General features: G+C 38.3%; 1 protein-coding gene across 1 annotated transcript; it reads right to left on the bottom strand.

Moving 5' to 3' along the window:
* Nucleotides 1-353: 353 nt before the first annotated feature.
* On the bottom strand, nt 354-22,907 carry TFAP2E (transcription factor AP-2 epsilon). The gene is made up of 7 exons (XM_053454679.1): nt 22,690-22,907; nt 21,878-22,324; nt 19,356-19,407; nt 8,845-9,073; nt 4,966-5,084; nt 3,717-3,858; nt 354-849 (listed from the first exon to the last, which is right to left on the bottom strand). The coding sequence occupies exons 1-7, from the start codon at nt 22,714-22,716 to the stop codon at nt 561-563; spliced, it is 1,305 nt and encodes a 434-aa protein (XP_053310654.1). The 5' UTR covers nt 22,717-22,907; the 3' UTR covers nt 354-560.
* Between the last annotated feature and the right edge of the window lie 289 nt (nt 22,908-23,196).

The following is a 23,196-nucleotide window of genomic DNA, read 5'->3' on the forward strand; positions in this document are numbered from 1 at the left end:
TGGCCAAAGTACAGGGGATGGAGCGATTCATCAGGGAATTCATCTCATCTAGCTGTATTGATTTCAACAACCACTGATACAAACAGAATTCCCATTTCTTGTTGCATGGGCAACTGACATGATGTTTACATCTGTCAATCAGGGTAGCTCTGCTTTTAGTATGGCCCCTATGTGGTTCAGAGTGTTAATTGATTTGTCATATATGTACCAAGAAAAACAATGGCATGGGATGCCTGTGATTGTCTGCTCTATGATACATGTGTTGGCTGGCAAAATTGTCATGGGCTACATGCGATAAGGTCCAACAAGATGCCTCGCTTTCCATATTCTGCTGGTAGCCACAATGAGATGCATTTTCCTTTTGTAAAATGTTCAATCTTGGCCCTCACACAACACTTTCTTGGTCCATTTTTAGAAAGGAAGCTTGTTGTAACATAAATCATTTATGTTCAGTGATTACAACTGTTCCCAGGAAATTGCAAGAGACATGTCTCCTCCTTATGTCCACTTCTGCTTCCCAGCATCATTCACCTCTCGGTTCTCCCTATCTATGCCAGGGGTTATTTCCGATGCTTAATATCCTTCTCAGAAGGTTTGGATTCCCCAGTGGAGTGTCCATTTCCTGTGCTGTTCATGAAGATCTTGTCCATCCCCTTGAGAGACTCCAACAGGTAGTTTTGAAAAGCAGTAAGAGCTGCACATATGGCTGGACCTCCAAATCCATGTGTGATTAGGCTGAAGTGGGTGAGGCAGCTCTGGACACCCGGTTCTAGGATAAGGGATGGACGGCTGTTTCCCAGCGGGGAGCGATCTTGGGCCAATAGGTCTGCAAATTCTTTGCATATCTGCCTGAAAGGGAGAAGAGTTGAACACTTAAAAGTCCTGTAAAAATAACAGCAATAAAAATAGGCCGCCTCGTACCTCCCAGTATATTGGTGGTATCAAAATTGAGATCATTCAGTATTTTCTGCAATGACCATCAGATGTACAATGGTTTTTTTTCTCATTAAACACATCATCTAACTTTGGTGGGCACACTGCTATTAATTTATTCGTTCTGTGCTAACATGTACCATCTATAAATGTAGGGATGTCAAGCATAAGATTGTATCAGTACCTTGGCAAATGTAGCAAATGTCCAGATAACATGTACAAGTACCCAGGCATTTATTTTCATGCCAGTAAGGAAGCTAAACTATATGGGTAAAAGTATTGGGACAACTGATCATTACACCAACAGGGACTTTGATGACATTACATTCTAAATATATAGACATTATTATTTAGATGTCCCCCCACCCCACTTTGCAGATATAACAGCTTCCAGTCTTCTGGGAAGGCTTTCCACAAGATTTTTGGAGTGTTTCTGTGGGAATTTGTGCCCATTCGTCCAGTAGAGCATTTTTGAGGTCAGGCACTGCTGTAGGATGAGGCCTATAATTGCCGTTACAGTTCACCCCATAGGTCAGGGGTGAAGAACAAAATCATTTGGTCTGGCCCTGCCAAGGCAACCTCAGGCGGTCGCACAACCGCCATTTGCGATCTTTAATGCGGACTGGCCATGTTTAATGAATTTTGAACCAACTTGAGAGACCATTGCCCCCCCCTGTCCCTCCCCTGGATAGTGATCAGAGATCTCCCTAAACTGCTCAATTGAGCTGCAAAACCTATAAAGTAACATGCCCAGATTCTGCAGTTAAGGAAAGTCTAAAGTTAAGAAGTATGCATATAGATTAAATTGCATAGTTTCATGAGGGTTTATGGCTCAGTCCTGACCTTGAGTATTATCATAATTCAAGGTATAAAAATCTATGGAAATAGACATAAGGGAGATATCTGTATTCTTTGGTTATAATAAGCACAGATGTCTGGGTCATGAGGAAGCAACATTTCAAAGACCCCCAAGTCACAAGATCCAACAGTCACTTTATAAACAGACAAGAGCAAAGTTGAGTTCTGAGAATCTGTCCCTTTTACCTTGTGGAAAAAAATCCTTGTCCTACCACCTGTATCAGATAGAGTCTGACCCTGCTAAGCAAGGTCTTAACATCAAAGTACATAAAAATATCTGTCCCGCTCAATGTTTTTCCTGCAATGCATACCATAAATTCTGTAATCTGGAAGTCATTCCTTCAGCTCCAAATTTTCCATGTTGTAGGGAGAGTTAGAGAATGCTCAGACATCACAAAAATAAGATAACGCTAAGTACTCAAGCCTCTAATCTCCAAAGAAATCAGTTACTTCCTATTGCTGGCTATATGTCTCACCACATCCCCCCCCCCCGAAAAATGCTAACTTTACATTTTGAGATCACAAGACTGTAGACTTTTGCCTGAATTCCAAGGCTTACCAGTTGCTTAACCCTTTTAGAGATGATGGTGTACATTTGTTGTTTTATTGTTGTTTATCACTACTATCAGACATTTAAAGGTTTTACGTAATGCCACGTCACCATGTACAAAAAGTAAGAGAGAAAGTTTACAGTTCACCTGGATGACTAGATGTGGGATAAAGTGTCTTTCTTGTGTAATGAGACTATATAAGAACCTCAAAATCTCATCATAATTATAGAAAACCTAAGGCCTAGCTCCATTTTTGCTTAGCTTTTGAGAAAGTTGGCCCAACCAAAATCTTCTCTTTGTTACACTCAACACTAACCAGACATCTTCAACATTGCTCCTGAATGGTTGAATTTAGCTGAATGAAGTCTTGATCTGTACCATAAAGTCAAGCTATGATTCTGTTACTCAGCCATACCCCTTGCCAAGCAAACCTACTTCACTTAATTTATCCCCTCATTGCCTCACAAGCCTAAACTCCTCTTCAGTATCTTCTATTTGCTATTATACCACCCTTTCCACCAGCCTTACAGCCCTTGACAGAGCAACGTACTTTGAGACAATATTAACACAATTGAATAAACATACTCTTGACCCTTCTTCTTCATTAACCCTAAATAAGTAAGTTCTCCCCAGTCACTGAGCAGGAGCCTTGTGCTCTTCTTCTTGTGCTCTTCTTCTTGTGCTCTTCTCCTTCGTCCCAACCACCTATCTCATTAATCTTATCCCCTGAATAGTCAAACTCTATATTATCCGTTATTCATGTACACATCTCCCTCCTGCTAGTTTAAGCTGGTTTCCTTCATGGCCTACAATCCATCATGAATGCTGCTGCCAGACTTATCTTACTTACTGATCACTCTACAGCTCACCCCGTCAGCCGCTTTAGTGTCAGCCTATATACCTCAGGACTATATACCATCTGTACATATGTCTAGTGGTATTATTTATTTAAAAATGTTTACAATAGGATCCATCTTCTAGATTTGCACATTTTGTGTAATATACCCCACCTCCTTCTAAACTTTAAGAGCGGGGCCCTGTTCACCTTTTGTTCTGTAAGTCCAAATTGTTATGTGATACCCTACTCGTTATGTCCTGCTTAACCATTGTATATTTCAGAGGAATATGATGTCAGTCTATGAATCGATAAATAATATTAACACGGTAATGAGCTTGTAGGGGGCTCTGCCATGAGGTTTCTATGCTGGGAAGCGCACGCTAATAGGGCCCTAGTGACTCAAGGGTAGGCCCTAATCCGGTTTCAATTATTTCATATGCACAAAATATCGTCAAAATGTTTCTGGACTTTCTAGAACGGTTCCCAATAAGGTAGCTTTTTACATATAGCATGTTAGCTGCGATTTCTATACTTACTTGGTAGCAAGTAGCATGTTTTTCCGTGTATGAAGTTCTGTGGGGTCCGAGTGCTGTCTGCAGAGGTATTCAGCTGTCGCTTTAGCTGGGAACTCCGTCTCACACACGTAGCCAAAATCCCGGGCAAGGTGCACAGCCTCACCTAAAAAAAGGGATGGGTGACTTAAGTTACACCTTATTCTAAATTGAAATCAGCTAAAAGGGTAGAAAGAATTAGTATGGTAATGTACCCATAAGGTAATACTGAAGTCTATATGGCTTGGATGGAGGTCACTCTTACAGTATCAGCAGATCTGGTCGGATTTGTTCAGGGTAGTATCTATAGCTGCGTAACAATTCATTGCTGACCAGTTGAAAGATTTGTTTAATTTTGTAAATGTATTTCTTACTATCTTAAGTAAAAATAAAAGTAAGTAAAAAGAAACTAACAAAAAGTAGCTGTTCCCATCAGCTGTATTTTGGCGCACACATAATAAAGCATGGTAGGAGGTCAGCTAACAAGACAAGTAAGTGAGCCAAAGTGATCGATTAACTAATGCCTGAGTTGACGCAAAAATATTCTCAAGATGAAAATTCATGAAAATTGTTATCATGGGTGAGCCTGAAAAAATATTCAAATGTTCAATTTAGTCAAAATATGGAATTAGGTATAGAATGTACTGTACGTTTAAGTGCAGCATTATAGAGTTAAACGCATATTTATTTTTTAAAAATCCATTTTTTTCTGTGTTGTTGTAAGTCCTTGTACACCCTGTATATCAGAGAATTATTGTGTGTGTTTTACTCAATTTTATCTCTGTTTCCTTTTTACAAAGCAACAGCAACTCATGATTAAAACCAGTTCTGCACATTAGCCCAAGGCACCGTCATTTGCATAAATGCTAACTGAGAGGGGAGGGGGAGACATTTTCTGTCTGTACTAGAAAACCGCTGTTGTTTAAGAGACTTGGGAAAAAAAATACAGAACAGCTTTCATATCCTGCCCTTGATGGGAGCCAGAAAGAAATTGCTTGTGGATTAACCCTGAGTTACATTATGTTGCACTCCAACATCCGCCTTATATTAGCTGGTTTGACAAAAGTCCACCCTGTACCTCCAAAGTGTTTCTCTTTGAGAGGGTTGGACCCTCCATGAGACCCAAATCACGCTAAATAAGATACACCATTCTTCTAAACGTTCTAAAACAAAAGTATTGTACTTTAGCTATTTAAAATGTTGGTAGGTAAACCATCTTATTCCATCATCTCACCTTCCACCAGAGATGTCAGTAGAGTGACATTGGCTGCTTTGCGTCTCCCTGCTGGCAGGTTCAGGCCTATCTTCTCCAACCTCTCTCTGAGACAGCGACCGCCATTCTTTGACTTTGCTCTAGATCGGACCAAAATATATTTATGAGGTGTGTTAATTAGTTACATGTTACTTAGCCTATTTGTAAGTGCTTTTAGAATTTTACACAAATTTTGTAGGCTCTGTGCTTATCCCACAAGAGAAGTATCTCTTAAAGGTCTAGTCTGGGCCTATTTACATGTTAAATGCACATTACATTTTACTGCATGGAAGTTGGTGCAGGTATTCTTTAGTTATTGGAGTTAAAAAATGAGACTTCTGTTTTATTTCACTACCATACCTGGGAACTTTATTGCTGTGGCTGCCCAGAGCCCCCCTTGCAGGAAGTCCTGCTGACACGAGTGGGCTGTCCCGCTGATGTCACAGAAGGGCCCGCTAACGTCCCACTAACTTCCTGTATATTCTCAGTAGCACTCGTGTTCCAGTCAATGGGAGCTGAGCTGAACAGTGATGTTTTGCTAACATATATATAAACTTGGTTACTGCTACACCTACAGTTGTGTGAAAAAGAAAGTACACTCTCTTTGAATTCTATGGTTTTACATATTTAGAGCATAAAACAATCATCTGTTCCTAGCAGGTCTAAAAATGCGTTAAATACAACCTCATGACATTTTACATGATGTATTCAACAAAAATAAAGCCAAAATGGAGAAGCTATGTGTGGAAAAACTAAGTACACCTTTGTAGTACCACCCTTACAAAAAAATTACTGCAGTTTTTCTGAAGTAATACTGCAGTTTTTTGGACATGAAAAAACTGCAATACTGCACTTTTACTGCAGTATTACTGCACATTTACTGCAGTTTTACTGCATTTGCACTTCACTGTACTGCAGTTTTACTGCACATTTACTGAACTTTTTTTTTTATATTGCAAACCTACAGTTGTACTTCAATATACTGCAGCTTTATTGCATTTGTACTTCCGTACAAAAATAACTGCAGTAAAACTGCAGTACAGTGAAGTACAAATGCAGTAAAACTGCAGTAAATGTGCAGTAATACTGCAGTAAAAGTGCAGTATTGCAGTTTTTTCATGTCCAAAAAACTGCAGTATTACTTCAGAAAAACTGCAGTAATTTTTTCGTAAGGGCACCTTTAGCAGCAATAACTTGAAGTAATTGTTTTCTCAATGACTCTATCAGTCTCTCACATCGTTGTGGAGGAATTTTGGCCCACTCTTCTTTACAATGTTGCTTCAGTGCATTGACATGTGCGGGCATTTGTTTATGCACAGTTCTCTTAAGGTTCCATCACAGCATTTCAATGAGGTTGAGGTCTGGATTTTGAATGGTTCATTGCAACACCTTGATTTATTTCTTTTTCAGCCACTCTGTTGTAGATTTGCTGGTGTGTTTGGGATCATTGTCCTGTTGCATGACGCAATTATGGCCAATCTTTAGCTGTTGGACAGATGGCCTCGCATTTGAGAATATTTTGGTATATAGAGGAGCTCATGGTCGATTCAATGACTGCAAGGTTCCCAGGAAATGTGGCTGCAAAACAAGCCCAAATCACCCCTCCACCACCATGCTTGGTATGATGTTTTGGTGAAAACTAAACACAGCATATGAGCACAAACATGGTGTTGTACATTTTGGCCAAACATCTCCACTTTGGTTTTAGTCTGTCCAAAGGACATTGTTCCAGAAGTCATGGAAGTCCATGTTCTTTTTTAGAGAGAAGAGACTTTCTCCAAGTAACCCTTTCAAACAAGCCATACTTGTTCAGTTTTTTTTCTAATTGTACTGTCATGAACGTTAACATTTAACATGATAAACAAGGCCTGTAGAGTCTGAGATGTAACTCTTGGGTCTTTTGCAATTTCTCTGAGCATTGCACTCTCTGACCTTGGGGTGAATTTCCTGGGACGTCTACTCCTGGGAAAACTGGCAACTGTCTTGAATGTTTTCTACTTTTGAATAATCTTTCTCACTTTAGAATGATGGACTTTAAGTTGTTTGGAAATTGTTTATAACCCTTCTCAGATTGGTGGGCAACAACAACTGCTTCTATAAGATCATAGCTGATGTCTCCTTGATGATGTCTCCTTGCCATTGTGTTAACACGCACCTGAATGCTCCAGACCAGCAAACTGCTAACACTTCGGCTTTTCTAGAGGCGATCACATTTACTAATGATCAATTGATCAAGGGCATCTGATTAGCTGCACCTCTCTGATATTTAGCATCTTAATTCCTACGGAAGCAGTAAGGGTGTACTTAGTTTTTCACACATGGCTTCTCCATTTTGGCTTTACTTTTGTGGAATAAATAATGACATGGTGAAATATGTCATTTGTTGTTGTTCATCTGAGGTTGTATTTACCAAATTTTTAGACATACCAAGACTACTTTCTTTTTCACATGACCATTCTGATTTCAAAGTGAGTGTTATTGAGCATGAGCAAGAATTATCCTACCATCTTATAATTCCGAGTTTCAGTAGACACATCAAGGGAAATCTCATTTTCCAGCAACTAAAGAATGAATCCAACAATTAGCATGCAGCAAAATGCATTGACATCCATGAAAAATGGACTTAATGCTTTAAAAATAAAAGTATAATTTTGGTGACTGGTTTGATCTTTAATTTTCATCCATCTGGTTTTAAATCTTCATTAATCATATAAGCCACATCAAATAAAGAGAACAGGTTAGATCAAGTATTATGCAAAACTTATTAGTGGGGTGTATAAACATAAATGAAACATGTTTAACATTAGGTTATGATTAGACGCATTCTTCATTTGGTTCCTTCTTCATAAGGAATTTGGTTATACGTATCTTAGTGGCTGCCAAGACTCTTAAAGCTCAATTTTGGGAGGAACAAACATGTCCCCCTCCAAACACCAATATATTTTGCTTAGAGGAAAATGAATCATGTGAATACAATGCTCCTCTGGCAGCAAATTGGGTAGAGAAACACGTAAAGGCTAGTAATCTGTGGCACTTGTATGCAAAGTTAGTTGCAACCTGGGCATCAGGTACTTACTCAGAATAGAGAATTATAATGGTGTAGGGATACACATTATATTAATTATATAATTTGTTTTTCATTCTGTTATAGTACAGAACATGGGTAAATGAAAGTGTAGTTTTACTTTACACTGTCCGGATTATTTAACCTAATGTAATGACCATGGTAGATATATTTAATGACAACTAAACCGTGTAAAGCAAAATACCAGGTTACTTTTGAAATATGATTTCCATTTAGGATTGAGCATTGCTGACACATAATAACCGACAGAAACCCCAGTCCAGGGACTGTCCCCTAAAAACAGTATTTCCCTAATATTTATCTAACTTATATCAGTAATGCACTTATTTTTTAAAATACATTTATGTGTTTGCATCAGAACAACAGCAGTTTTGCTTGCACAAATATGCCGTTTTCGCTATTAAAGTCCTAAATGTGGAGAATTTGCCATAGAAATCACTATTCTATGACTGCTCCAAATGTACTTTTCCCTAAAACTATTCCAAAAATAGATTTTGGAGCTCTTAAACTATCTGTATTACAAAGATGTTTGATTGCTTTCCCTATTGAGCTGTTCTTGTTCTTTGATGTTATGCTCTTGTTGTTAGGTTTCTTTGATTTTAACTCTTAATATTCCCAATCTGTTAATGTAATCATGTGTGAATAATTTGTACCACATATTATTTTGTAATGTAATTTAGCCCTTTAAAACAAATGTGCAATACAAATACTATTTCAAGTAAAGCTCATTAAAAGTATGTAATGACATGGTAAAGGTTTGGCCTGTACATACTGACCTCCTTAAAACCCCTCCAAGCAGGGAAGCATTGAGACACTCAGGGGGTGACAGGCGCCTCTGCACTTCTCCCACTGTCACCTTGTACTTGGAAGTGGAACTGAGAAGTGATAGCCGGCCCGGGACCGAACAGAAAACCTCATTTGGATTGGTCACTCCACCGATGAGGCTTTCTTTATTCATAGACAGAGAAGACATCATGCTGCCATTATTCTTTGATGGTATGGGAACTAAGGAAAGGAAAGCAAGGTGAAGAAAGAGAGTGAACCAAAGGGTGCCATATATTGAGTGCAGGAAAATAGAATAAAAATAAGAATGAGAACAGGATAAAAAAAGACATGGTATCACATGAAAGAATGACAAAGAAAACACAATTAAGGTAAAGATGGAAGGGAAATAAGGAGTGAGCAGATTAAAAAGAAACCCGGGGTAGCACACAAGAAAACAGAGCAAAAAAAAGGTGAGGAACAAGGAAGTGAAAAACGGTGGAACAATAACATGAATGAACACGAATGGGAAAGGGAGATTGTGAGGGAGAAAAGAGGGTTGTTATTAGTAACATAGTTTTGTCAATATAGCAACCAACATAGGAGCATTTTAAGAAAATGAAACAAAAACCTCTGCCAAGTGTATCAGTCAGGCTTAATAATAAAGATGAGTCAAGAAGACAATGTGGTAGACAAGGTAGACTTGTCTTCCCCATCTGAGATACATGAAACAATGATACTGAAATAACATTTATGTTCTTATAGCTAGTTTTTATGATTTGGCACATATTTCAAATAGCAGAAAATAGAAGTGAAACAGTTGATTATTTTGCACTTTGGAAATATCATTTTATATTGATACAATGAATTTTCAGTGAATCTACAATCACCTAAAAACTGCAAACAGAACCACATAATGTTATGCTAATTAAGACCAGGATGCAGTATTTGTACTGCTACCCAAAGTTCTAAGCCCTGGAAGTCACTTTGGTGTCAGAAACTATATGCAGGGGTACATTTGATAGAAAGTCAAAGTTATTTTTTTTTTGCCAATTGGAATTTTCCAAAAACAAGTTAAATCTGCTGACAAAGCAATTTTGCAGTGAGGATCACACATTTTGGCTCACAAATTGTAAAGGGGATCAGGTTAAAATCTGCGTCGTTCACTGCGGGAACAATAAGTGACTGTTGACAACCAGATCACCGTCTACAACCATGCAGTGTCAGTCGCCCTGAGAAAACAATTTGTAACTTTTAAAGTACAGGGTGCCTTCTCTGAGGGAACTGGAAAATAACTCTTCTTTTGAAGAAACCAGTTATTTTTAAAGTTTACGGGCACTTTAGCGATTAAATGCAATTAGAAAATTGGTTCTCTTGATCTGCATCAGTAGCGTGTTCAAGTTTTAGGCACAGATTGTATCCATAAAAAGATGAATTTGCACACAAGGACTTTGGGTAGTTTCCAAGAAGGTCTGTATTTATAGAAGATACTCTATAGATAGAGGCCATATAAAGGTCCCTTAGGAGCCACTTGGTGACAGATCATTGAAGCAAGCAACAACAATGGCAAATTCAACTCCCCTAACAAGTGACAAACTCATTCCTCTGATTGTTCCACGTCTGGTTTGACACAGCTTCTAGGCCCTCAGGTCAGTAAAGCTATACAGTGTACCGCTTCAATGCTTAGTGCTGGCCTGCTACATCGCTCCCACCCTATAGTACAGTCGGAATACATCATATATATTAAACAAGTATGCTGTATAGTTATATGGAGTATGCATCGATAATGCACACTTTATTCAGCATAATAGTGGCACTCACATATTTTCGAGCGAAGGGTAGAGTGCCAATTTTAGTTTCACATTAGGCGCCAGTTAACCTAGAACTGGCCTTGTCTATGACATGTAGCCAGGTTCTAAAATGACATGTCCCTATTCACAGAGCATCTGATAAAACTGCAAATGTCAATTTGGAATACTGTATATGTATAAATTAAGACCTTATATACACCAATTATTTCAGTTAACCCCACAGGTTGCAAACATAAGGCACCTCTATGTAAAAATATTGTAGTGGTCATTATCAGACTTTTAGTGTCGGTAGTGTAATTATGCTAGGTGGAGTCAAATCTTTTAACTATTTTACCCATGTTTCTTTACAACGTCCTTACATATCCACTCCTTGCTCAGTTACTATGCCTAGTGGGGCAAAAGAAACATATATTCTCTGATGGGATACTGAGAGCATCAGTGTCAAGGTACTTATCCCAGCATCCTTCATCTTCACTGGCTTAAGGACCAGCTGCGGGGGGGGGGGGGGTGTGGTTGGCATGTAGATATTCACTGCATGTAAATGTGGAAGTAATAATGAGGGGAAACAAATGATTTCAAGTAATTACAGTATATTTCTGAAAATATAACTAATGTTGCAAAAACCTTTCTTTTCAAACATCTGCTCTACATGCCTTCATCCTATTAGCTTTTCATTTATAGTATGTCAATATGTTTAAGGGGGTGGGCAGCATAGACTGTTTGCCAAAGACCCCTTTAACATTACAAGACATAAACGGAATATTGTGGCCCGGCAATGGAGAGATACAGTAACCTCCCCTACCCAACCACATACACTGTACTGTTTAATATAGTAGCTTAAAAACGCATGCTATTAGGAGGAGAGCAGCTTGATTACCATCTACAGATGACTAGGTATTGGGAAAGGTGTGCTCAAAGCTATTTGTGTATTGGGTTACTAAAAGTAAATGTACTATAGTATGGGATGCCAAGTTATTCATAACAAAATGGTGACCATATCCCCACTTTACCTGAATATATTCATAAAAGATGCATTCAGCAATGAGACAATCGTTTTACTGAAAGCAAGTAGGATTCATTCCCTGTAAGTGGCCCTAGATAGGTGAAGTATTTGGCTTTGTTGGGAATTATGCTTTTTTTTGTATTTCGTTTTGTTTGTTTTTTTCTTGTTACACTGTGAAAATGTATTTTACTGTTGTCATAACACAGAACTACACGAGATTCCTGGCTGTATTCTCTAATGAACAATCTCCTGCAGACAGGTGAGCGAGGATGATGCAAAAACAATATGTGAATGGCTAAGCCAGCAATTTAATTATGTCTGACAATTATATGGGCTGTCATCTATTCACCCTGGGCCTCTAACCATCAATAACATGTAACAACACATCCCTGGAAGGATACGTGTTCACAGGATGACTCTGAAAGTCACTTATCTCCTCTTATGGAAATTAGTGCTGTTTTCATTAACTGATACCGCATGTTAAAAGATCATTAATGAAAGTAGCTTAATCGCAGGATCCAAAACAATGACGAAAATTATTATTTTATTTATTTATTGAATAAACTTCTAGGATTAGAGTGAGTGTGGATTTACCTGCTCTAGGGCTCACAATAACATATTACCAAGGGTGCCTAGTATGGGGAACAGGCCATAAGTCATATCCCTGCACTGTCACTGATGATTTTGCAGGGTCTGTATGGATCCGTGCCACGGATCAGGATCTCAGCTTGTGTAAACTATCACCAGGCTCAGACCGGTCATCTGGCACAGCGGCAAATGCCAGCTGGGCCGCTGGCCGATAGAGCCGCACACTCACGCGATCTGCCGTTCCAGTAGCAGATTGTGTGTTGCAGCGTGCGGCCAGCAGCTGGAAAGACCAGGCTGCACGCTACGTGAGCATAAAAACGTAGCTTATGGAGCAACTGGCAGAAACATTCAACTTGTTTCTATGCCAGTTGTTTTGCATTTAACATTTTGCCCAAGAATTGCTTCTATTTTGCAAAAATACCAGTTGCATAATAGTAAGGCCTGCATGGTTATATATTATCAAAGAAATTCAAGAAAGTTTGGGATGTGCAGAAAACGATACTAAAGAATTAATAAATTAATAATCAAATTCTTACTTGCACGAAATCTACAAAATGATTTCTGAATGAGACCATTTGAATACATATTTGAACATATTTTGGGATGTGATATTTTGGGATATAGCTCCATCGCACAGCACACACATTTTAAAGGCCTGAGGACGGGAAGGGGAGGTTTCCATATTACATCAGGTGCTGTGAGCGCTGCTTTTAATTGATACATCTTGGTCCCGAGGGTTTCTGTAATGTGAGAAATCTGCTCTCCAGCACTGTGCTTTCCATTGCTACATCTGTCAGGGGTGGGGCCCTACTAACAAGAGCCACCGGAGGCCAGAACACATCCAACCCCTGTGTCAAACGAGAAACCTCTGATACACTGCAGCAAGAATGAGTGGATTTTTACACAAGATCCACAGCAAGAAAAGGAAAACACTACTGTATTATTCTTTACGCCAATCCATTCCGGTTTTGTCCGTTGGTCATGAATCCAAGAAACATGGCACAGGACGTGAAACAAACCAAGAGCCCCACAGCCCTTTTCTCCTGCAGCTACAGATGTGCTTTGGTCTGTTATGTAAGTGGGATGAGAATTTTTAAAGCATTCAAAATACAGGGTGTGTTTAAAAGGGAATTGTCCGGGGCCCAGCATGCAATTTGCCATATCCTGTGCTTTTGGCCAACAGCCTACCGCACATTTATGCAACGGATGGCCAATCCAGCTCTGATTGTCATAACTGACGTAAAAACTATAAAATGTCAATAGAAATTGCATGCAACCCTACTGTCGGTCCATATAGGAAGTTGTATGTTGCTTCCTGTGTTCTACCTGCATTCATTTAGCACAGTGTTCCTCAACCCTCTCCTCAAGGCACACCTAACAGTCCAGGATTTAGGTATTACTCAGGTGTGGCTAAGGAGTTTAAGGTGCTTTGGTTCTTTAATTGCGCAACACCTTAGCCACACCTGAGTAATACCTAAATCCTGGACTGTTAGGTGTGCCTTGAGGAGAAGGTTGAGGAGCACTGGTTTAGCAGGCTGCACGTTAGCTGAGGGCAAGGCAAGAGTTTAGACATGATGTGGCAGTGGTAGCGGTAATACACAAAGTGTACATGTGTCCTGAAAAACATGTCTGATATTGTCATTGCATTCCTAGTGATACGTGTTGGTCAACAGTGTTGACCAAAAGAACTTCAACTCCAATGATAAAGGGACAGGACATGAGCAAACATGTATCCTATATTATTTAATAAGACAAACCCTCACTATCAAATACAATGTTGAGATACTTCAGTATCATCTGGTGGAACACAGAAGTACAAGATAATGGTGCAAGAGGTCTATGAAAGGAATGATTGGTCTATGCCGAGATAAAACAGGACCATGTACTCTTTCAATGCCAAACGTCAGTGAATAGCAGCAAAATACTATTTCACTGATCCATAATATGTTATACAGATAGATAGATAGATAGATAGATAGATAGATAGATAGATAGATAGATAGATAGATAGATAGATAGATAGATAGATAGATAGATATCCAACTGAGTTTGACGGTATGGTGTGAATGTTTAAATTTAAACATAGTCCTGTAGTAATTCTACATTCAGTTCATATATATACGTGGTATGTATGTACATGTATACATGGTATGCATCAGTGTGTATATATTTGCATACATTTTGGCACCAGACATGCTCCAAGGCTACACTCCTGGCTTTATCCTTATCACTGTATCCTGATGTCTGTACCAATACAAAAAGCCTTTCTCTGCTTCTGATAATTGTTTCCAGATCCATAAACCAATTAAACACTTTATAAAGGAAGCTTAAAACCTCCCAAACATATACAGACACGGCGAGCTTACAGTATGCCTTTATCTGGCTCAGTTTACACACCATTTAAAAAAACGCATTAAAGAAGAAAAAAAAAGCTCTTTTGCCTTGATACTGTAACACAGACATACACAATCTCCCAGTTGGTATATTTTCAAGTTTCTCTCGCTCTGGAAACATGGGAAGTTTTCCTACAGATACGATCTAAGAGTCCTCCCAGATTCATTAATTACTTTGGTATGTATGTCAAAATATCACTGGGCAAAAACACTGCCAAAGCCAATGTGAAAAGCCCACACTGTGCGAAAACCCACCTGAATCAAACATTACTGGAGCTTTTAGTAAGTACGTGAAATGATTTGGAGACCATTTTGTTTAAATGTTCATCCCACTGAAGCTGCGATGGGCAGCAGCCTATGGCAAAGCCAGCATTATCTAATAAACTTGCCGTCCTCAAATTCCCTCCCTTCTCCTCACTTCACCCATACAAAAGCTGCCAACAAATGTACTATGCTCAGCAACTTCAAAATAAGGCAGAAATAATCATGCAAATCCTCAGAAAATTAAGTTATAATCCAAGGTGGGATTTCATACATGTTTACGCTTAGGTCTCAGCCCTCCCCAGTGGGCATAATGGGATGATTAAGGACATCAGACGATCTACGCTGACTGTCCCACAAACTGTGAAATCAATTAAGATTTTGGTGTTCTTCAATTGGTTGCAAGGTGGTAAAGGCCTGCCCCTGCCTCCAACCACAGCCTGTCCACTTCTAACCATATCCCCCAAAAAAGGGGCCCATTGTGGGCATCCAAATATATTGATTGTAAGCTTCCGCGCAGGGCCCTCTCTGCCTAATGTCTCAGTTTGTCCTAGTCTGTCAATTCTTGTCTTGTCATACCCCTTGAACATTTGTATTGTATGAAGCGCTGTGTAAATTGTTGGCGCTATATAAATAAAAGATGAAATTAATAATAATTTGAATATGTAAACATTACATTGGTTTATTTATTGTATAGAAATGCAAAATGTACTCAACAGATCTGCTTTATATTAAAGGGAATAGGTGTCCAGTTATATATCGTACATAATATGACTTTGCAGCCCACGTGTTATTTAATATTTAACCCCTTAAGGACGATGGGCGGTCCCTAAACCCATTGACAACAATGCATTTTGAGCCGTACAGGTACGGGCTTTGTCATTAAGGGGTTAATCTTCTGAATCTAAATACATTTAAAATTATGTTTGTACACCCCAAAACCATTAAATAATAAAATAATAAGAAAACTGGGGGGACTGTTAAGATATAATAATATGTATATAATATATACCGGTATATATATATATATATATATATATATATATATATATATATATATATATATATATATATATATATATATATACAATTTAAAAAAAAATGTTCATCCTGTTCAGAAGTTCTATTGAGGAATAATTTTGATCTATTTAGCCTTGATGCCAGAACTCTTGGTTAAGCACTAGGGCGCTGGCAATGTGCGCAAGCAAAATGTCTACATACAACTCTGCTGCTCGTTTCGCTGTACAAAATAAAAGAACTCTTCTTGTGTGACGTTTTTGAAGGGGCTGTATAAATCTGACATGTAGGATGAGAGCCAGGAAAAAAAACGAAAAAAAACATACAAAAACAAACAAAAAACGATAAACCTTAACGGCTTGTATTTTAACTCTCGCTGCCCAAACCCAAGGAAAAAAATAGGTATTCCCTTTTTTTCTTCGTTTGTTAGCATCTTCTAATCTCCTCTCTGGAAGTTCTTAGCTGTGACATTGTTAGTGGTTTATGAGGCAGTTAATGCAGGGGAACAGAAAGGAGGATTTGGGGATATGAGACCGGTCTCCAGTAATTAGTTTTAATAGGAAAATCCGGGACTCTGTGAGGGGCCGGAGGTTTGATCATGAGCCTGGCCAGGAAATTGAAGCAGACAGTACAGATTGGAAAAGTATTCCCAAAAATCCTGCCTCTGTAAGCCCACGGCAGGGGGGATGGTATTAAAAAAAGGAGTGCCACTAATATTTTTTTATGCCAGGGTAATATGTCTTAATATTTACCTTGTAAATGTCATCTATTACTTTTTTACTGTATGAATGGATGGAGAAAAGCAAGCCAGCTAGTAGCCTGTAGTAGGCTTTTGGGGCCGCTGATGTGTGGAAGGGCTACTTTGGGGGGTAGTTTCTCATTGTGTTTGGCACATATATGAAGCGGTATCTGAGTAAATTTAGCATCGCTTTAGCATTAACAGACTTAATTATGAGTGGCCGACATCAGCATTTTGTCCTGTAAGGAGGGCTGGGTTAATAATAATTGAATCGGTAAAATCAAATCAGACAGGTAACCTCACAGATTTGCATATGTGCGGGCGATAATCATAAATGTGGCTCATTTAAATAAAATTGCACTTAAACCAAATAACATAGCATTTTATATGGCGGGTACAGTCGTCTTTATTAAGAGCCTGCAACATACAGTGGTTATCACTATCATAACGAAAAACAAAAAGCAATGTTTACGTGTGTTTTGGTATATTTAAATATAGTCCTAAAGCCAAATTAAGATTGTGTTATCAGTAGTAGTAGTAGTACAACAGAGTAAAAGGGGTCCAATTCCATCATAATAATGCTATATGTAAATTATACTGTATTTATTCTAATAAAAAAATGGTGGGCCCCCTGGTGGCCCTTCCTGGTACAGTTCATTGGGAACCTTCAGTTTGGTATGTTGTTCAACACTGAGGACCAATAACAAGACACTTAATTTTAGCTAACGCAGTAGATAAAGCTTGAATTAGCTTAAGTGCAGGTATATTAACGCTGAAAAGTCAAGTCTAGTTAAGTTGACCTATAATAAAGCAGCCGAAAACACTCTTGGCAGACTTTACACTCAATGGGGATGACCTGGTTGGGTCCAAAACATGTCTACAGAAAATGTATTCATAAAAGGAGCATATGAAGGATACATGTAAGGTTAGGCCTTTTGATTTTAGACATCCTGGTAGCTCCCACATTTTATAAGTTTCCCCTAGTCTTTGCCAGTCCCTCCTTGAACCCCAGGTTCTGAATACTCCACCAATTGGACCTACAACATTTGGCCATATTTGGTGCAGACACAAAGTTATACTTTCCAGGCTGAATGGTCGTATCACTTATCTAGGCCAACTGAGCAGAAAAGTGATTGCACAGCACTAGTACCGTAGCCCCCGCACCTAAATGCATAGCTGTGACAGTATACCTGATTGAGGGGGACCAGTACTACAAGAGCATCTAATGGGCAAAATTACATGGTTAAACCCTAAGCAGGGATAAACGCACCCTTTTCTTGACTATGGGAGAATATCATTTATTAATTTGACGAGCAGAAGTATTTGCAGTTTGTGGATTGTTTAATAATGGGATAGTTGGTAGGCGGTGAACGGTTTATTGGCAGGGAGAGCTACTTTCCTGATTTATCAACTTTAGATAACAGCCATCAAGTACAGCAAATAAGCAATTCTAACTAATTTCCAAAATAATCCTTCTTACAACACACCGCTGCACACTGTTTCACAAACAGGAAATGACAGCTAGAAGTTGAGGCCACTGACTGTTATTGAGCTTGTAATTTAATGACTGACACACCAACACTGGAATTGTTTAAAGCCATTGATCCGTGCCATATTGCATTAATACGGGCACAGCTCTAATGATTCGGCTATATTACACACAAAAAATCACAGGGTAAAGAACAAAGTCTGCCAGTACTAGAGCAGCGCAAAATTATATGGCTTCTGCCCTTCTCTAATCCTGTTATGCAGTCACACCTAATACTTGTTGAGTGTATTATAGGAATAAGTATGCATATACATGGTCCTATCACCATATATTACAACCATTGCTAATTTAAGTTAAAGCCCCATCCCCATAGACAGAGTATAGAGAATTTTAAAAACTAAATGTTGATACAGTTTAGATTACTATGTGATTAAATTATTATCCAGCTCTGGCAAACCAAGTGCTGTTGCTATTTTAATAGCGTAACTGTGACAATATTATTACAAGGCAGTTTATTATAAAATTGAGGGGTTCTGCCCTAATTAGCATTGTTATATTTTGAATAACAGTATTGTTATCCTGGGTAAACTGGCTCAATTTAATTTAATGTTTTAGTGGTATATATATATATCACGATAATGGTATTTTTAGGGTGTGCAGAATAGATTACAGTGCTATGGAATATGATGGCGCTATATAAAACAATAAATAATAATACTAATAATTATACGTTATATGTGCCATAAATAAGCTTGAACTAAACCGATCTGTATATGCCAGGTGGACTGCACACAAAAGAGAAACTGTTACACTCAAACAGTGTGAAAGTGGAACAAAAGAACAAAACACTTAGGAAGGCAACCCAACCAGCAGAACTAAATTAAAAAATATATTAAAAAATGCACTTTGATTGAAAAAATGAATGATCATTCTGCACAGCAAAACATTGTATCCAGATTTTGCAATAACAGTAGGATTGTTTTGAGGGTAATTCCGAAAGATAACATATTTTTTTGTCCAGAAACTTGAGTATTATATTTCTAGTATAAACAGAAACAGCCAAATGCATTCATTTAACAAAAAAAAATATGAATCTAAATATATTTTATCATAAAAATCCAAAAATAAAAAATAAAGTCTGATGGTGGTTTAGCCTTATCAATGTGACATTATTTGAACACATGTGACTTTCTCTATGGATACGTATCAGGTGACACCACTTACCTTTCTTTATCACAGACTGATCCAATAAACTGACTCCTGATTCATCCATCATCTGAAAAACACCATCATCACAAACCATAAGATACAGGACAAAAGAGAACTACTATTTGGGTAGTAGGAGATTTGATTTCATTTATTAATTGTTTTAAACCCGACGTTTTCTAACTGCAGTTGTTTAAATGTTCTACTTATTTTTTCATTTTTTTTTTTTGCAGATTAGTGGTTGCAATAAGTTAAAATTAAAGGCAAAATGTTTTCTTAAGCTTTGATTGCGTTATCCAGGATAGTAAATAATAATATAAATCCATAGCAATTGCACTGTGCAGAATTCTCCATCCTTTGGCTGCTGATAACATCGGAAAACAGAGCGATCTGAAGGAGTAACTCCCTGATCTGGTATATACTGATATTCACACAGGTTAGAGGGCACTCTCTGGTGTTATTATACACTAAGAACTGTCACTAATGCAGATAAACTATAATTACAGGGTGATTTTCGATTTAAACAGTAGAGATGACCATCTCTAAACAATGGAAACTTATCTAAAGTCATCGGTATGCCTTTATAACACCCATTTGTACCTATTGCCAAATATATTTGTTATTGTCAATATCACACATATAATACTTAAATATTTAATTGGACAGTGTGGATAGGATGTGGACGATCGCTCATGTGGTTATTTTAATTTAATTTAATTTATAAAATGCAGAAATCATTATAATTATAATAATGCGTAAAGGTTTGGTGGCAAAAACACCTTGATGGTTGTGGTTAACAGATTAATGCCCGAATTTTTTTTTCTCCTTAGTAGAATAAATATCTATAAATTCCCTTGTGTCAGAAAACGATCTGTTTAATTAAAACAGTCCAGTATGTTGTTCATCGATTCAGTTTAATATGTCGCTCCTGATCAGTTACATACAAACTATTTTACTGTAAACACACGACTAGCATAACATCGTCTTAATTTTACTAGTATATATATATATATTACAAACTTAGTAAATTTGGGTACTGATTCCTATAAATCTAGATCGATTATCTAATTACAAAGACTGCACAGGAGGTGGGAGAATTATTCTGATAATCTGAATAAAGTGGCGATTTTAATAAAAAACAATAATATAATTATACATCTACTTAAGGAAAAAATTGTACATTGATATGATTTTCCAGAAACTGACAATTAATTTTCTTAATGCTATATTATGGATTTCTTGATTTTATATGTATGTCTTAAAATATTATTGCAACTTGTGTTTGTAGATAATATGCATAATCATTTAATGTTGGAAGTTATAAGAACTCTCTTGTGAGTTTAGAAACAACGAAGAAATATATTTAGTTTATAAACAGACTCCATTGGAAAATAAAACTCAAAAATGTCGGAATCTCTGAAACTAAAAACTTTAGACACATTTTTATTCTTAATTTAAATTCAGATTAACTAAAATATTTAACAATGTATTATTATTTAACAAGACAAACAGAATATATATATATATATAATAAATTAATCAGTGGTACACTGTATACGTTTATTCTATTGCTGTTTTGTAAAAATGTACTTTAAAAACCAGTGCTTATCACTTTGGTTTCTTTAAGAAATGAATCATAAATAAAGTTTAAATAAAGAAAAGGATCGGAAGATATTGTACACTATGGATATAATAATAAAATATTTCTGCAAATCGGTATTTTATTTTGAACAAACAAATCGTTTAGAAAAGCAAATAATGCTTCTTTTATATATATATATATATATATATATACCGTATATTCTGTTTGGAAATCGTGTTTTCGCTTGCGATCTGTTGTGAGTAATGTGTTTAGCTTTAACTCATGCAGTTTGGTGAAAGGACAAGAAAATCTGAAATACTGGGATATATTGACGAATAAGAGATAAATGTGACAAATATGTCAAATAATATGGTACATTTCATATATTTGTTTAAATCACTTTTTTCCCCTACAGAATTCCAAACAATGTAAATCCAAATCCTAACTTTCTTCATTTGACACCTTACAAATACACCGTAGCCTCTATCGAGACAATCCACATATATAGATGACAAATGATAATACTCGCAAATTGATAGCCCATCAGGGGGGAACACTTATTTAATTAAAGCCCAGGACAGAGATTAGCGTGCCTGTGTGTGTGCGTGTGTGTGACTTCTCACGGTGTTAGTTACAGCCCAGGGATATGCTGTTATCGTGTTATGGTGTTTAGTTATGACACGAGTACACCTAGATTTATTGATAGTCCTATAAAGATAACTCACTCTAAATATATTCTTTCCTCTGGCAATACCCTGCTGATGGTTAAAATAGAAGCCATCAGACCTTATAAATCAAGGTGATCAATGGAGTGGGCAATGGCAATATCTATCTATATATATATCTATATCTATCTCTCTATATATAATATAATATAATTATATCTATCTCTATATATATGTAGAGAGAGATATATAGATATATAGATATATTCATAATAGTGAGTTGCATCTCTTACCTGCATGTCCTCCACGCTGTGGTGAGACAGGGCATGAAGGGACAGGGCACTCTCTGTCAGGCTGTGACCCCCATCTCCCAGGCCTTGCAGCAGACGAGGGACCCCCCCATAATCCCTGCGAGGGTCCAGACTGAGCCCCCTGTGTGCCTGGGAGAGCAGCCCAGCCTCCTCCTGGCGCCCCCTCTGTGCGTGCCATGCCTGCTGTTGGTGCTGATGGATCGGGTTAATGCTGCTGTACGGGTCCCCCAGGTGAGGGTATCCAGACTCCTGTCCCTGGGAATAGGATAAAGGCGGCTGGGGGTACGGAGGCGGAAAGTAAGGCGGTTGGAAGTCGGATGCCGGGGTGTGGCACAGCGGAGGAGCCGAGGTGTAAGCTCCCTGGTTCAGAGAGGAGAGCTGGGATAGCCGGCCGCCGCCGGCAGCTCCATTCAGGGCATCAGATCGCTCCTAAAATAACACACAAAAGGTAACTATTAGTTCGCTGCACGCCCTCGCCTTATGAGCTGACACTCTTATTCCGTATGGTCTGACATACAGTGTCAGTGCTTCCGTGTGTATATATAGATATATATATATATATATCGCCTGGAGACTGCCTTTAAATCTGCCCCCCTATCCTCCCAGACTCTCAATTCTCCAAAGGAAAATTAGAAATAAGGCAAAACACCAATTAGGAGCATCGGGAGCCGCCATCTGCTCGAGGTGACATTTTCTAGGTGTAAGATTTCCAAAATGACTTTAAAATGATATAGCATTAGTAAGAAGACCCTTTAAAAAAAAAAAGAAAAAACTCTCATCATGTGAGAACTTACCATGGCAGAGTACGCGTGGACTAACATGAGTGCAGAGATGACAGCAGAGTCCGATGGGGAGAAGAAATGAAGCGATACGACAATGACAAGGAGATCGGGGACAAGCAAACCAAGTCACAGGCGAGGAGTGAGATCCATAGGGAGAGAATCCAGCAGCAGCAGCAGCCGGGGAAGACGTCGAAGCTCCTTCTCAACTCAATGCACAAGATCCCCGAGTTTCCCAGAACCTCAGTCTCTCTGAGCCTAAGGCATCCCCATGCACTCCAGATATAGGCACGGGAGCGCGCCGGGGGGTCGGGAGCGCGCCTTAAAGACACAGCACGCCTGCCTGCTCTCGGCAGTCCTTTTGATGGACTGCTCGGGATATGAAAACGCAGCGTTATGCAGATTTCAACAGCGGGTCAGACTAGCAGGGGAAGGGTTAATCAAACACATGGTTTTTTCTAGCTCTCTTTACCCCCCTGAATAAAGAGAAGCATGAATATTTCATTAAAGCATTATTTAGTT

The sequence above is a fragment of the Spea bombifrons genome, chromosome 2 (genome assembly GCF_027358695.1).
Source record: "Spea bombifrons isolate aSpeBom1 chromosome 2, aSpeBom1.2.pri, whole genome shotgun sequence".
Taxonomy (NCBI): Eukaryota; Metazoa; Chordata; class Amphibia; order Anura; family Pelobatidae; genus Spea; species Spea bombifrons.